The 14,708-nt window shown below is 41.7% G+C and overlaps 1 protein-coding gene across 1 annotated transcript in view; it reads right to left on the reverse strand.

Annotated features, from left to right (window-relative positions):
• The window catches only part of NPM1 (nucleophosmin 1), a 44,908-nt gene that overhangs the window by 25,324 nt on the left and 4,876 nt on the right, over window positions 1-14,708 (reverse strand). Inside the window, exon 2 of the mRNA XM_073620751.1 lies at window positions 287-369. Within this exon, the coding sequence (XP_073476852.1) occupies window positions 287-369 (83 nt within the window). The remainder of the gene's footprint in view (window positions 1-286; window positions 370-14,708) is intronic.

The following is a 14,708-nucleotide window of genomic DNA, read 5'->3' on the forward strand; positions in this document are numbered from 1 at the left end:
CTAGGCCAAAGCTGCATCCTCACCTAAAAACCCCTGCCCGCAGCTCCTCAGGGCCGGCGCAGAGTCCATAAAAAAACAAAAAAAAAAAAACAGATTTTTTGAGAAAATAGCTCAGCTCTGAGAGAAATATAGATATATAGATATACACACACATACACAGTATTTACAAAGTATTTTTGCAGTGAATCACATGAGATTTGGGTTAAATGTCATGAGATCCACAAATCTAATGCGATAATCTTTTGTGAATTGACCCAGTCTTAGTTTGCTGTACTTAAAAACTTACCGTTTTCAAAGACAGCTGATGATCATTTTCATCGTCATCCACTTTAAACGCATATTCTTTTTTGTCAGCCTTCAGTTCACAGCCTACAAGAATCAAGGTAGCAAGTTAGCCTTACTACTGAACACAACAAAATGTACATTTAACAAAAGACAAAATTAACATGGACTCAAATAGGTCGTTTTGATATGCATCTGTAAAGCATTGTTTGATATAAATCAATAAGTATAGTCCACTTAAGAACCTAGCAAATAATCATGTTACAGGGCTGGTTTCCACCAGGTGCAATCCAGTATTTTCTATTCTGCATAAAAAATGCATGGGTTGTGTTTAACATGGATTCCAATGGCCCTAGTTCATACCAGTGCAATGCGTTCCACTGCAGTCAACAAAAGTAGAACATTTTTTCTTATGGAACATGTCAAAACACATCAAAAACATATATGTACTGTAACTGATGAAAATATGATCAAAAATATGTATGCAGAAACTATGAATCCAACTGTACACAATGCAACACATGCGTAAATGTAGTGCATCACTAGGGCAGAAGGCTACTAATCGATGAAAATAGAGGACAACTATTTCCATACTTAATCGGCCTGCATACAGAATGTGTTATTTGTTTACATATCAGGAAATACAGTGCAGCACACATACAGCTCAGTACCCCATCATTACACATCAGTACATGCCTGAGATCTTGTGAATGTGTGAAGAGCAATGCCTCAATGTAGTCCTGGGCAAGAAATAGTGGTTCGAAAGGCAGAAGTTTTTTTTACATTGCTATAGGGGCACTCTATATACTATAATTTGCAGCTTGCTGTTGGTGAACTCTGAAGACAGGAGGAGCCAGAAGCATTGATGGGGGACGCCAAAAGAGGAGAATCAGGGCTGCTCTGTGCAAAACCACTGCATAGAGCAGGTAAGTATAACATGTTTATTAAAAAAAAAAAAAAAAAAATTTAAAGACTCTGCAGAGAAGATCAGCATCTGAACTCAGAAATGTGGAGGCTGATAGACTGGAGGTAATAGAAGGCATTACAACAATTACATTTAAAGTGAACTTACCAAGTGTGCATCATATACATTGTGCATCTGCCTCATGCAGATATAATGCGACAGAAGGGCACGTACAGGCAGATTAACCTACCTGTACATTGCCCTTTAAGAGGCGGCTTGCGGATGCGCCTGGTGCGAGCTCCGTGATCGCGGATCCCGCGATCGTATCACGGAGGGGAAGAACAGAGAAATGCTAATGTAAACAAGCATTTCCCAGTTCTGCCTAGTGACAGGACACTGATCACCACTTCCTGTAATCAGGAGCGGTGATCAATATTGTGTCACACAGCCCCTCCGCCCCCCCGTTTGAATCACTCCCTGGGACACACTTAACCCTTACAGCACCACCTAGTGGTTAACCCCTTCACTGCCAGTCACATTTACATAGTAATCAATGTATTTTTAATTGCACTGATCGCTGTATAAAAGTGAATGATCCCAAAATAGCGCCAAAAGTGTCCAATCTGTCCACCATGTCAGTCACGATAAAAATCACTGATCGCCGCCATTACTAGTAAAAATAAAAATACCATAAAACCCCCATTTTGTAGACACTAACTTTTTCGCAAACCAATCAAATGCTTATTGCGATTTTTTTTTTTTAGCAAAAATATGTAGAAGAATACGCATCGGCCTAAACTGATGGGAAAAAATGGTTTTTATATATTTTTTGGGGAGATTTAATATACCAAAAAGTAAAAAATGCATTTTCTTCAAAATTGTTGCTTTTTTGTTTATAGCACAAAAAAACCTCAGGAGGTGATCAAATACCACCAAAAGGAAGCTCTATTTGTGGGGGAAAAAGGACGGCAGTTTTGTTTGGGAGCCACGTCGTACAGCTGTCAGTTAAAGCAACAGTGCCGAATCGCAAAAAGTGCACTGGTCTTTGGCCAGCCAAATGGTTCGTGATTCTCAAAAAATCGTGATTCTCATTTTGGCCAGAATCGTGCAGCTCTAATAGATATATTACTTTCATTGTAGAAATGAACCCCTTATAGTAGCAATGATCTGCTCTTTTTGTACAATAAAAGGGATAATTTTAGTTTAACCCCATTATGACAGGTGACAAAAAAAGCATGCTGCTACTAAACATCTTAAGCCTGGTTCACACCTATGCATTTTTGGTGCTTTTTGCAGAAACGCACTACAGTTCATTTACCATGGTTTCCTATGGGACACGCTCGCATCTATGCTTTTTTTCAGCTGCTGTGTATTTGGAAAGGGTTAAGGACTTTTTTCAACGCAAAACGGTGTTTTGTTTGGTTCAATAGACCTCAATGGAGGAGCTGCAGAAAAGCATTTAGTGCATTTTTACTGCAAATTTGCATTTTTGAATCTACCCAAAATATTGGACAAAAATAAACAAACGCAAATTGTAGCAAAACCGCATATGCAAAAATGCACAGCATAAATGTATCAAAAGCAAACTGCATAGGTGTGCACCGAGTCTTAATGCTTGCCATACACGTATCGATTTTCAGACAAGATATTCATTTGAAAAATCTTTGTACACTTGCTAAATGAAAGAATTTCACTTGCTTTTAACATGGTTTTAAAATAAAATGTATTTTCTGAATGAAAACCACATACACACTCTGAAAATTCCTTTGACCAAGAAGTTTTCCATTCTGCTCCTTCAAATTTTCCCATCATGGTGGTCGAAAATAAACGTCGATTTGTGCTGCACACATCAGGCTTTTTATCTTCACACATAGAATGCATGAAGATAAAAAACCTTCCTTTACAACCCCCCTTTAAGGTTGCACAGCGGTTTTCAAACTATATACAAGCGGGTCTATTAAACAACGATACTGAACCCACCTAGTAAACAAAGCAGTCAGAATATATAATAACTGCATGCGTGGCAACCTCGAACCCACATGACAAGCAGTAACACTGATGTCCAGTTGATTGTAAGTCACTATTTAGTTTGGTTGTGTTTTCTGTAGTGTGCCGAAAAAAATGCCAAGTTTATCAGTTGAACAATGTGTCAATTTGCAATTTAGTAAAATTGTACAACACCAACAGAATGTTTTCAAATGCTTACTACAGCTTATGGGAATGACGGCTTGTCTCGTGCGCACGTTTTAGTGGCACAAAAGATTCAGAGAGACATGAGAATGAATTCCCAAATGTTAAATCAGTACTTAACCACTTCAGCCCCCAAAGAATTTACCCCCTTCCTGACCAGAGCACTTTGTCGCTTTGACAATGGTGCGGTCGTGCAACATCCGCACCCAATTGACATCCTTTTTTCCCCACAAATAACGCTCTTTTGGTGGTATTTGATCACCTCTGCGGTTCTATTTTTTGCGCTATGAAAAAAAAAAAAAAAGCGGCAATTTTGAATTAAAAATCAATTTTTTATTCTTTGCTATAATACCTACAAAAAAACAATTACATAACATGCCGATATGTATTCATCTACATATATTGGTTTGCACAAAAGTTATAGTGCCTACAAAATAGGGGATAGATTTGACATTCATTTTTTTAAATTCGTAATGGCAGCGATCTGCGATTTGTATTGTGACTGCAACATTATGGCAGACACATCGGACACCATTTTGGGACCATTGTCATTTATACAGCAATCGGTGCTATAAAAATTCACGGATTACTGTATAAATGGCACTGGCAGGGAAGGGGTTAAACACTAGGGGGCGATCAAAGGGTTAAGTGCCCCAGGGAGTGATGCCAGGGGGGGGGGGGGGGGGGGAGATGGGCTACCACTGACAAGACAGCAATCACTGCTCCCGATGACAGGGAGCAGTAGATCTGTCATGTCACTAGGCAGAACAGGGAAATGCCTTGTTTACATAGGCAACTCCCTGTTCTGAGGCTCCGTGACCGCGAACTCTATGTCCACCGATGTCCCGCAATCGTGTCACGGAGTGGCAGAACGTACACCGTTGTGCACTGGTTGGCAAGCGGTTAAAGGGCACATTTTGAGTCAGCTGATGCTGTAAAGAAAACGGCAGATGTGTTGAAACATCTGACAGAAATGGATTTTCTCCATGCCTGCAGCAATGTATTAGTGCAAATGGGGAATATATTGAAGGGGACAAGCATTACATTTGTAAAACATAAGAGTTAATCAGTCTAGTTATTTATTAATTAGACACCTTGTATTCTCCTCAGGGTACACCTTACACCAGCAAGGCAATTTAAAATGGCCATGAAAGGGAACCCATGCACCAGGTATTCTAGAGATTGTGGGAATCCAATTCATCTCGTGGATAAGCCCTAAATTACACCTTTACTGGAGGAGCATCCTTGATAGGGTATTACAGGTTGATTTTTGTGCGGATCCTAAACTTTGCCTTTTGAGTATCCTGGACAATCTTCAGGCAGAAGAGGTTATGAAAAAGGCAACAGTCAGGGCCCTCTTAAAACCGATTCTTAAGCATTGGAAATACGCTGGCCCACCCTTGTGGAAAGCATGGATTGCCCAAATGGGCGACACCAGGTCTAGAAAAGTATGTCATCCAACAGTGTGCCCAGGCAAATTTCACACCATTTGGTCTCCCTGGCTGAACACAGGGCTATCCCTCAGTTGAATTGGTCCTGTATAGTATTGTGAAATCTTATTCTAGAACGGTGGGTTTAGCATTGGTGCTGTGTACATTTAGGAATCGGTGTATTGTTGGAGACGCAGTCTAGCTTCAAAATCAGAGCTCAAAACCCCAGGTCGCACAAGTGACTAGAAATAGCAAAATAAAATTAAAAAAGCCGCGCATTAAAGGCATACTAAATAAATACAAAAAAATTAGGTTGAAAAAAAAAAAAAAAAAGACTTAATAAAAAATGAATATATTCCTTGTGAAAGAATGTCCAACAGCCAAAAAATATGAATACAAAAAATCCTCAATAGTCCAATTGCTGATAGTAGAGGTTCAGGTGAAACAAATTCTCTGTTAGATGAAATGCTTACCAGATAGCAAGCCAAGCAGATGGCTTTAAACCCAGCCTGGGCCTTTAAGGAACCAATCCTGGTATGCACTGGACGAATCGCACTTGTAAACCGAATTGGATCCACAGATTTTACCCAAAATTTTTTTAAAATAACATAGCGTAATACTGACACGGATTGAGTACCAGAAGGAAAGAAAAAAAGTGACACTCCACCAGTGACAAAATCATAAGATCACCCAGTGCCTATAGGCACACATAGGGTTGTTACGTGAGTGACATGCAATTCATGCAATAAAGTGAATAACCTCCATTAGAACTAGTGCATATCTTACAAAAAAGCCGCTTACCAGATGTTATAAAACAAATAAGCATATAACTATCCACCGGATGATAATGGAAAGGGATATCCAAAGTGCAGCAAACCACATAAAAAACCTGCTTACCAGATAGCAAACTCTATATAAGCAGACTGACAACCACAGAAACGGCTTCCTGGCATGGGGCGGCGTAGATCCATCATAACTTCCATGTCACAGGCTCCGCAGTACACATTATAAAGAATAGCAGCAAATAGTGTGATAACGTTTTAAACTAATTTATTTTAAAAACGAAACACTTACAATAAAACGAAGCATAAAAAACACTGCCGGCATTCAAACAGACTCCTGTCCTCAATGGGGCAACTTGGTGACGTCAGCACGTACCTCCTAGACGCGTTTCGTCATAAGGTGATGTTTTCAATGGGGAACGGGCAAGCGTGTTGAACCACCACTTAATATACATACACAAAGCCTCGCCTTGAGTCCCGCTATGAGAATCTCAAAGCACCATCTTGGATATGGGCACAACCAATATACGTTCTCTAGGAGAAAGGAAAGGACTATAGTAACTCCATAAAGAGTATTTAATAACTCACAGGCCTGTAAACACTTCTCCTATTTAAATAAAATGCAATTAAAATGGTCAGACCAAAAAATATACAACGAATGACTGATAACTCTAAACAGTACTTTCATCCATTAATAAATCATGACTCGCCTTAGATGCCAATACAAGGGTTTCAAAGCACCATTTTAATTATGGGTATAACCAATACTTCTATTGAATTATCAGTTAGAAGGGAAGGACTATCATTAACCCCTTGAAAGATGGTTGATATCACAGGCCCAAAGATATTCCATTTAAATAGAAACAAGTAAGGGCAATTAAAGAGATCTTAACAAATAAATCAAATTAAATAAATTGATCACAAAAATATGTAAAGATCATATCCTTAATACTTGATAGCCAAAAAAATATAAATAAAAAATATAAACATTCTCTTTTTTACTAGAAATAGCACCCTGGTGTCTGGGCCACACTGCGGCAGGTGTCTTGTTCCCATGTGGCCACCCTGCCCATGGACTAAGATGCCACACCAGCCTGTAATTGAGGCAGCAGCTCTGCAGCCTGCAGGAGCGAGATGCTTACATTGGGGAACTAGCACCCTCTTGTGGTGGCCAGGGCTGCAGGTTTCCCCTGCCTGTTCTTACTGCCTACCCATCTCCTTTGCAAGAGGAGAGGAGGTTGAAAGTGTTGTGAGCTTGATCTGGCACCATGTTCTTAACAGTGAGTAGACCGGGAGTGTGGGGCAGCTGGTTGGAACAGATCCACACAAAGATGGAAAACATTTTTTTCCTTCTCTCCCTGTCATAACACAGGCAAAGGCCCCTTTCACACAGGCTGTCAAACCAGGGCTGCTTGTCCGTTTTTTCAGGTGGACCTAATCGGACCTTCCAGTCTTTTATGGTGTGGCAGATGTCCACTGACCCCTGCCGCCGTCCAGTCCTGTCTGCCAAAAACAGATGGATGGTGGTCCTATTTTCCATCCACCCAGTGGATCGGGCAGAAATGGACAGGCAGTCCATTTCCATCTGATTTCCCCAAAGAGCAGATTTGTGTCTGTTCGCTCTGCATAGCAGGTCCAGACCTGTCATCCGCATGTTCAGCGGAGATTAGCAGAGAAATCCCTGCTGAGCAAGCAGATTCCGCTTAGGGGAGGCGCCAATGTGCAAGGGGCCTAGGGTGGCATGAGTTACTGGATCGCCCATCGCTCCCCCTTGCTGCACTGTCCTTCCCTAGTGAGCCGCTGCCCATCCCACAAAACCTAGTACACACGGGCCAAATGGCAGGCAACATCAGGCGGTTCAATAAAAACTGGCTGCTATTCGGCCCGTGTGTATGGCAGCCGGTCTGACAGAAGCAGCACATACAGCATACTGAAAAAAAAGCTGGCTTTTAACTTTTCTAGCTGGCTCCCAGATTCCAAGCAAATTTGTCAAGCCCTGCACTGAATAATACCATGACAACATTGGATTATTCAATTGTAATATGTTCTCTGGAATAGTTTGCAGCGGTTTTGTAAAGAACAGCCCGGATCCTCCTTTTCATAGGAAGTCATGTTTTCAGGTACCCTGCCAGCGCTCCTGGGCCCCCCACACCTAGTGCCCCCAAAGCAAGCAGCTTGCTCAGGGGGGGCACCCAAACAGGCTCACTCCTGAGCCGTGACTCTGCATGTCCATTCACACACAGCCATTGCTCGGTCCCCTCCCATCTCATTGGCTCACCAACTGACCGCAGCAGGAACCAATGAGGATGGAGAGTGCTCGAAGAGCTGAGGCACTCGTGCACATCGCTGGATGCAGATGGGACTCCAGCGAGTATTTCCTGGGGCTGCAGGACACAGGATTTTTACCTTCATACATAGAATGCATGAAGGTAAAAACCTTGAGCCTTTAGAAAAGATTTGAGGAGCTCCAGGCTGGGCAAAAAAAACCACCACTTTTAAGACCAGCACTTTTTTCTGACATTTGTTGTTTACAAGTAAAGATCAGTATTTTTGGTAGATTACTTAGAACCCCCAATTTTTTTTTTTTTAGCAGAGACCCTAGAGAATACAATTGCAGCTGTTTCAATATTTTATGTCACACTATTTGCGCAGCAGTCTTTCAAACGCAGTTTTGGAAAAAAAAAAAAAAAAAAAAAAAAAAAGTGAAGTGAGCCCAATTTTTTTGTATGTGAAAGATTTTTCACCAAGTAAATGGATACCAAACAGGTCATGCTTTAAAATTGCACACACTTGTAGAATTGCAACTAGGGTACTTAAAAATCTCCATAGGTGACGCTTTACATTTTTTTTTTCACTACAGGTTAAGCGTTTAGAATTACAGGTAACGGAACACGTTTACATATGCGGACATGACTTTCAAATGCTTCTGTGTGTGAGCATGGAGTAATGGGGAGCCAAGCTTTAAATTTCTTGTTTTTACACTGACCCTTTTTTGATCACTTATTTCTATTACAAAGAATGTAAACACCCCTTGTAATAGAAATGAGCATGACCGGTCCTCTATTGAAAGATCTGGGGTCAAATAACCCAAATCATATTTACCCTTAATTTTTTTTTTTTTTACACAGACCAAAAAAAAAAATCTTTAACCACTTCCAGCCCAAGGCCATCATATGTTCTTGACTTTCAGTGGGAATATCTGAATGCCTGCAGCTACAGGCATTCAGATATCCTCTTCAGCAGGCGATTCTGTGCACCATGATCAGTTCCGCCACTTGATCATTCTTACAGGCGATGGGAGGGCACCCCCCTCCCCTCCCGCCACCATCCGGTGCTTCTCCGGGCTCTCACGTGCCTTCAGGGACCTGGAGAAAGCATCAGCCGCCAGGTGACAACCATAGAGATTTCCAGTGACCAGATGGTCACCAGTCATCTCTATGGTCAGAGGCCCGGCGATTGTAAACAAAGCAGCTGGTAAGCATGAGATCGTGAATTTTTTTTGTTTGATATCATGCTTTCTAGCTCAGAGAAGAGATGTGGGGTCTTATTGAGGACCTGTCACACACCATTCCTATTACAAGGGATGTTTACATTCCTTGTAATAGGAATAATAGTAGGGATGCACCAAAATTTCGGCCACTAAAACATATCGGCCGAAAATGGCACTTTCGGCAAAAAGCCGAACGAATTCTTGCCGATCCTGGCGCCAAAAATTGCACATGCGCAGTAGAGGCGGCAGAACCAGCGGGTGATGTCGCTCGTATGGGCGGCGTGCATGTTCCTTAAGACGCCACACTCGTAAGAACCTTCCCCGCGGACGCCCGGGAAGCGAGAGAGACGGCACCGGGAAGCGAGAGTACAAGAGTGGGTACTGTCACTCCTGGATGGCTACCATTACTATTCGCCGGTGAGCATTGCTGCTTTTGCCTTCTTAAACTGAAGAACTAGTAATTTTATTTCTTGATTATTTTATTATAGTACTAGTCTAGTACTGACTATTTAAAATGACTGTCTGCACTGCAGTACATCTGATCTGACTTGTAGACAAAAAAAATATATAATTGAACTGACTGTTTAAATATGAATTGAAATGAAATAAATGGATTTGCAAGCCATTTTTTTAGCTATTCTGTAGTATACAGTATAAAATTCATGCGCTTGCTGTTATTGAATGTGTCACTGACAGAGTACAAGTTATACAGTACTGACATGACAGCAAGCGCATTAATTTTTCTTAAACATGAAAATATTTCATATATAATATATTAATTATATTTATTGCGTACTGTCATGTTTAAAAAAACTCATGCGCTTGCTGTCATGTCAGTGTCGTATAACTTATAATACTACGCTGAGACAAAGTGACAAATTTTATTCAATGACAACAAGGTGCATGAAGTATACTGCAGAGTAGCTCAAAAAAATAAAATAGCATGCAATTGCAAGCAATGCAATCCATATCAAATTTATTCAGTTCAATTATATTTTTTGGTACAAGTCAGAAGTACTGCAGTGCAGACATAACTACCTTGTTGCATGCCAAGAGCAGCACCATTAAAAAAAAAAAAAAAAAGTTAGTTTTCATTTTTTGAAGCTGCCTCCTGGGGATTAGCATTTAAATTGATTCCGTCTTTTTTACCCCCCCCCCCCCCCCCTCACAGGCAATGTAGGACAGTGAACTTCAAAGCATACCATGCATGGCACACACGCTACAATTGGCTGTGAATGAGTCAGCCCTCTGGCACCATATCTGATATTGTATCAAAAGGAAGAAAAACTGTGGGTCACTTTAAGCATTCTCTGCTTGCTTATTCCAGATTACAAGCTTTGCAGATGCAGTTTGGAATGGCACCGAAATGACTGCAGCAAGATGTAGCCACTCGTTGGAACAGCACCTACTATATGCTACAAAGTTTTTTTTGAACAAAAGCGTGTTTTAGCTGCATACATTGCAGATTACAAGCTGCCAGCAACACTGAGTGCACATCAGTGGACGTTAGTTGAAAATAGTTTGCCTCTTCTATCTCCATTTGAACAGGTAAGCTCAGCTAATTCTTCCATTTCTGAAGTCATTCCCTTGATTGCTGCACTGAAGAGTCTGCTTGGAAAAGAGGTAGAAACAGACCATGGTGTAAAAACGGCTAAAACCACTCTGCTGGAGGCAGTTACCAACCAGTTTCGAGACAACGAGTCCAACCCTCTGTACTGCATTGCAACAGTTCTAGATCCTCGATTTAAAGAGCATTACTTTAACCACCTCAATACAGGGCACTTTCACCCCCTTCCTGCCCAAGCCATTTTTCAGCTTTCAGCGCTGTCGCACTTTGAATGACAATTGCGCGGTCATGCAACACTGCACCCTAATGAAATTTTTATCATTTTTTCCCCACAAATAGAGCTTTCTTTTGGTGGTATTTGATCACCTCTGGTTTTTATTTATTGCGCTATAAACAAAAGAGGGACAAGTTTGAAAAAACACATTTTTTACTTTTTGCTATAAAATATCCATTTTTTTTTAAACAAATTTTTTCCTCAGTTTAGGCCAATAAGTATATTTCTAATTTTTTTTTTTTTTTTTAACAAAAATATCGCAATAAGCGTATATTGATTGGTTTGCGCAAAAGTTAGTGTCTACAAAATAGGGGATAGATTTATAGAATTTTTATTATTTTTTTACCAGTAATGGCGGCGATCTGCGATTTTTATTGTGACTGCGATATTGCGGCAGACATATCGGACACTTTTGACACATTTTTGGGACCAGTCACATTTATACAGCAATCTGTGCTATAAAAATGCATTGATTACTGTATAAATGTGACTAGCAGGGAAGGGGGTTAACACTAGGGGGTGAGTGAGGGGGTTAATGTGTGTCCTAGGGGAGTGATTCTAACTGTGGGGGGAGGGGACTGACTGGGGGAGGTGACCGATCGGTGTCCCTATGTACAAGGGACACATCAGTCTCCTCTCCTCTGACAGGACGTGGATCTGTGTTTACACACAGATCCACGGTCCTGCTCTGTTACCCGGCAATCACGGTGCCCGGCGGACATCGCGGCCGCCGGGCACGTGCATCGGGTTTCGAGCGATGCGGCGGGCACTCCCACCCCCTAGTGGCTCGGGAAGGCGATCACATCCGCCCAGAACAGCTGCCTCGTCCCGCCGTCATGACAGTGGGTGGGCAGCTAATGGTTAATGTGGAGAAAAAGCAGCATGTACGGGAAATGATACTGCCACAAATGGAGGTGCTGGAGGCATCTAGTGAAGGAGTTTTATGGTGTCGCACAGAGGAAAGTGAGAAACGGTTGCATACAAGTGAAGGGGAACACACTCCCTCCATATCTGATATGTTTGAAGAAATTATACATGAATGCATCCCAATCCATAGCGGTGCCACAAGTGCAGCTACCCAACAGCTGGACATTTAGCTGAACAGCCTATTGCCAGAAGCGACAATCCCCTTGAGTACTGGCGCATCAAAGAACGTTTTCCCTTGCTTGCACAGATCAATATCTGCCCCAAGCACCAGTACAGAGAGAATATTCAGTCTAGCATCTCATATTCTTCATGAGAAAAGAAACCGTCTCCTGTTAGAAAGCTGAACAGCTTTTGTTCTTAAAGCAAAGTTTGCCACTTACTGAGATAAATTTAAAAATCCGTAGCATAGACCAATTTACCATGTTGAACATAGTAAATTGATTGGTATTGGACTGTGCTATAGTACTGGACAATTGGAACATACAACATAGTATGACTGACTACCTAGTATGTTCCAATTGTCTAGTTGTGCCATTTGTTGGTTCATTGTAGTAGTTCTACAGTTTTTTTGCACTTCAATTTAAGAGAGAACTCCAGCTTTTGAACTACTGTACCATAGTTTGTTGCTGTTGGGCTAAACTATGTCTCCCCCTAAGCTGTCAGCCCGCTGCATGTGCAAATGCAAAACTATGTTCGGTATCTGTGGCTGTCTACATACTACAGTACTATACCGCACTCTGTTCCTGGTATGGGCGTTGACTTCCATAAACACAGACTAGTCTACATTGCTTGCTGTGATTGGCTGAGCACCGCTGCTGTAGACTTAGCTGTAGGAGCTATTTTGCCCTCACTCGACTTCCGGCCTAGCCATCTGTTGCATCGGTGCCGGGCTTACCGACTGCTCCAGTAAGCTCAGAAACTACTGGGAAGTGGTAGGGGCGCCTCTCCCGCCACCTATAAAATGAACCGCTGGGATCACTTATCTGAAAGCTGGCCGCCCAAGGGAAAAATTATGCTGGGGTTATGGGCAACTAGCATAACAGTACTGAACGTCAAAATGATAACGTATACAGTCAGATTGTCTACAAGTGGTTAAGGCACTCTATGCGTTAAGGTGAAAAACCTGTGCTGCAGCTTGCCCCCTCCCCCGTTGCTGAGCCCATCCAATCCAGCAATGTGTAAGAGCATAGCAGCCCCCACCACTCTCTCCTAATTGGACAGAATAATATCAGCAGGAAAATTAATAGGTATTCCCACGCTGTGAAAGAAAGAGGTGATAGCTGCAGGGCACTGGAAGGTTACTCCATAACCACAGGAAGAAATCAAAAACAAAAATAGTGCTGCGCTGTTAAGTAATGCTGACTAATGTGCTAAAGAGCAAATGTGGTAGAAACACCTAGTAAAACTACATGCACAAAGAACAGTAATGTGCAAATATATCAAAATGTACTGTGCATATAAAAAAAAAAAAAAACTTTATAATGGAATTAAAATCTTCCGAACAGCAATAAAAAGTCCTCTGAAGAGTGATAAATGGAAAAGTGCAACATGCAAAAATAAATGATGATCTTTTTTTTTGCAAAAAAAAAAGTACAGTATGAGTCGCTGGTGACACCCTGTACGCCACACATCTGTGCATGTGCACCCAATTTAGTGGTGCAGGGTGGTGACCCAAAAGTGACAGCCTCTTCCCTCGCGACTGTAAGGCAACAGCATGTTTATAATACTCACAGGAGATAAATATATATACAGTCACTATGAAGATGGAAGTCTGCTCCTTTACGACCAAATACCGCTATCCCTTCCACAATTTCACCAGTAACTCCCACAGTGAGATTGTATATAAAATGATACGGAAGAAGGGGATTGCATAAGACATACTACACTATTCTGGAATCCGCTTCTTCCCTATGTCATTTTATATACAATCTCACTGTGGGAGTTACTAGTGAAATTGTGGAAGGGATAGTGGTATTTGGTCATAAAGGAGCAGACATATATAGCATTTATCGGCGTATAACACACACCAAGTTTAGGAGGGAATTTTAAGGGAAAAAAAAAAAAAAAAAAAAAACTTAAATTCCCATCAATGCAGCCTTATCAGTGTCCACCTGCAGCCTTGCCCTGTCTCACTGCAGCCTAATCGTTTAAAATTAGCGCCGCCGAGATACAGAACCGGATGTCCTGTGTACTCGGCTCCTCTCGCAGTCCCGCCCTATGGCCCAGCTCCTATGACAGACATAACACAGGACCAATGGCGGGACTGGGCGGGACTGGGCGTGACTGCGAGCAGAGCCAAGTACACTCAGCTATGTGTATTTTGGCGCCGCTCACTCCTCTCCCCCTCTGTCAGTGGGGATCGGTGCCTAACACGCATCAACGATTTTCCCCTGATTTTAAGGGGAAAAAAAGTGCATGTTCTATGCCAATAAATAGGGTATATTTGCCCAGTCACTTCCAGGATAGGGGAACCACCTGTGGACTATTATAAACATGCTGTTACCTTACAACCGTGAGGTAAGAGGCCATCCATTTTACAGTGCATCACACGGAAGAGGCCACTTTTGGGTCACCACCCCTGGATGCACATGCACAGAAGTGTGGCGTAGAGGGAGAAAAAAAAAACAAAAAAAAAACTGCACTTTACCTTCTCTTTTTTGCAAAGAAAGACAATCACTTTATTTTTGCACTTTTCCATTTATCACTCTTCAGAGAACTATTGCTGTTCAGAGGACTTTTTAATTTGAATTCCATTATATTAAGTTTTTTATATGCACAGCACACTTTGATATATTTGCTCATTACTGTTCTTGGTCGTTTTACTAGTTGTTACTACCACATATGCTCTTTAGCTTATTAGCA

This window comes from Aquarana catesbeiana, linkage group LG03 (assembly GCF_042186555.1).
Source record: "Aquarana catesbeiana isolate 2022-GZ linkage group LG03, ASM4218655v1, whole genome shotgun sequence".
Taxonomy (NCBI): Eukaryota; Metazoa; Chordata; class Amphibia; order Anura; family Ranidae; genus Aquarana; species Aquarana catesbeiana.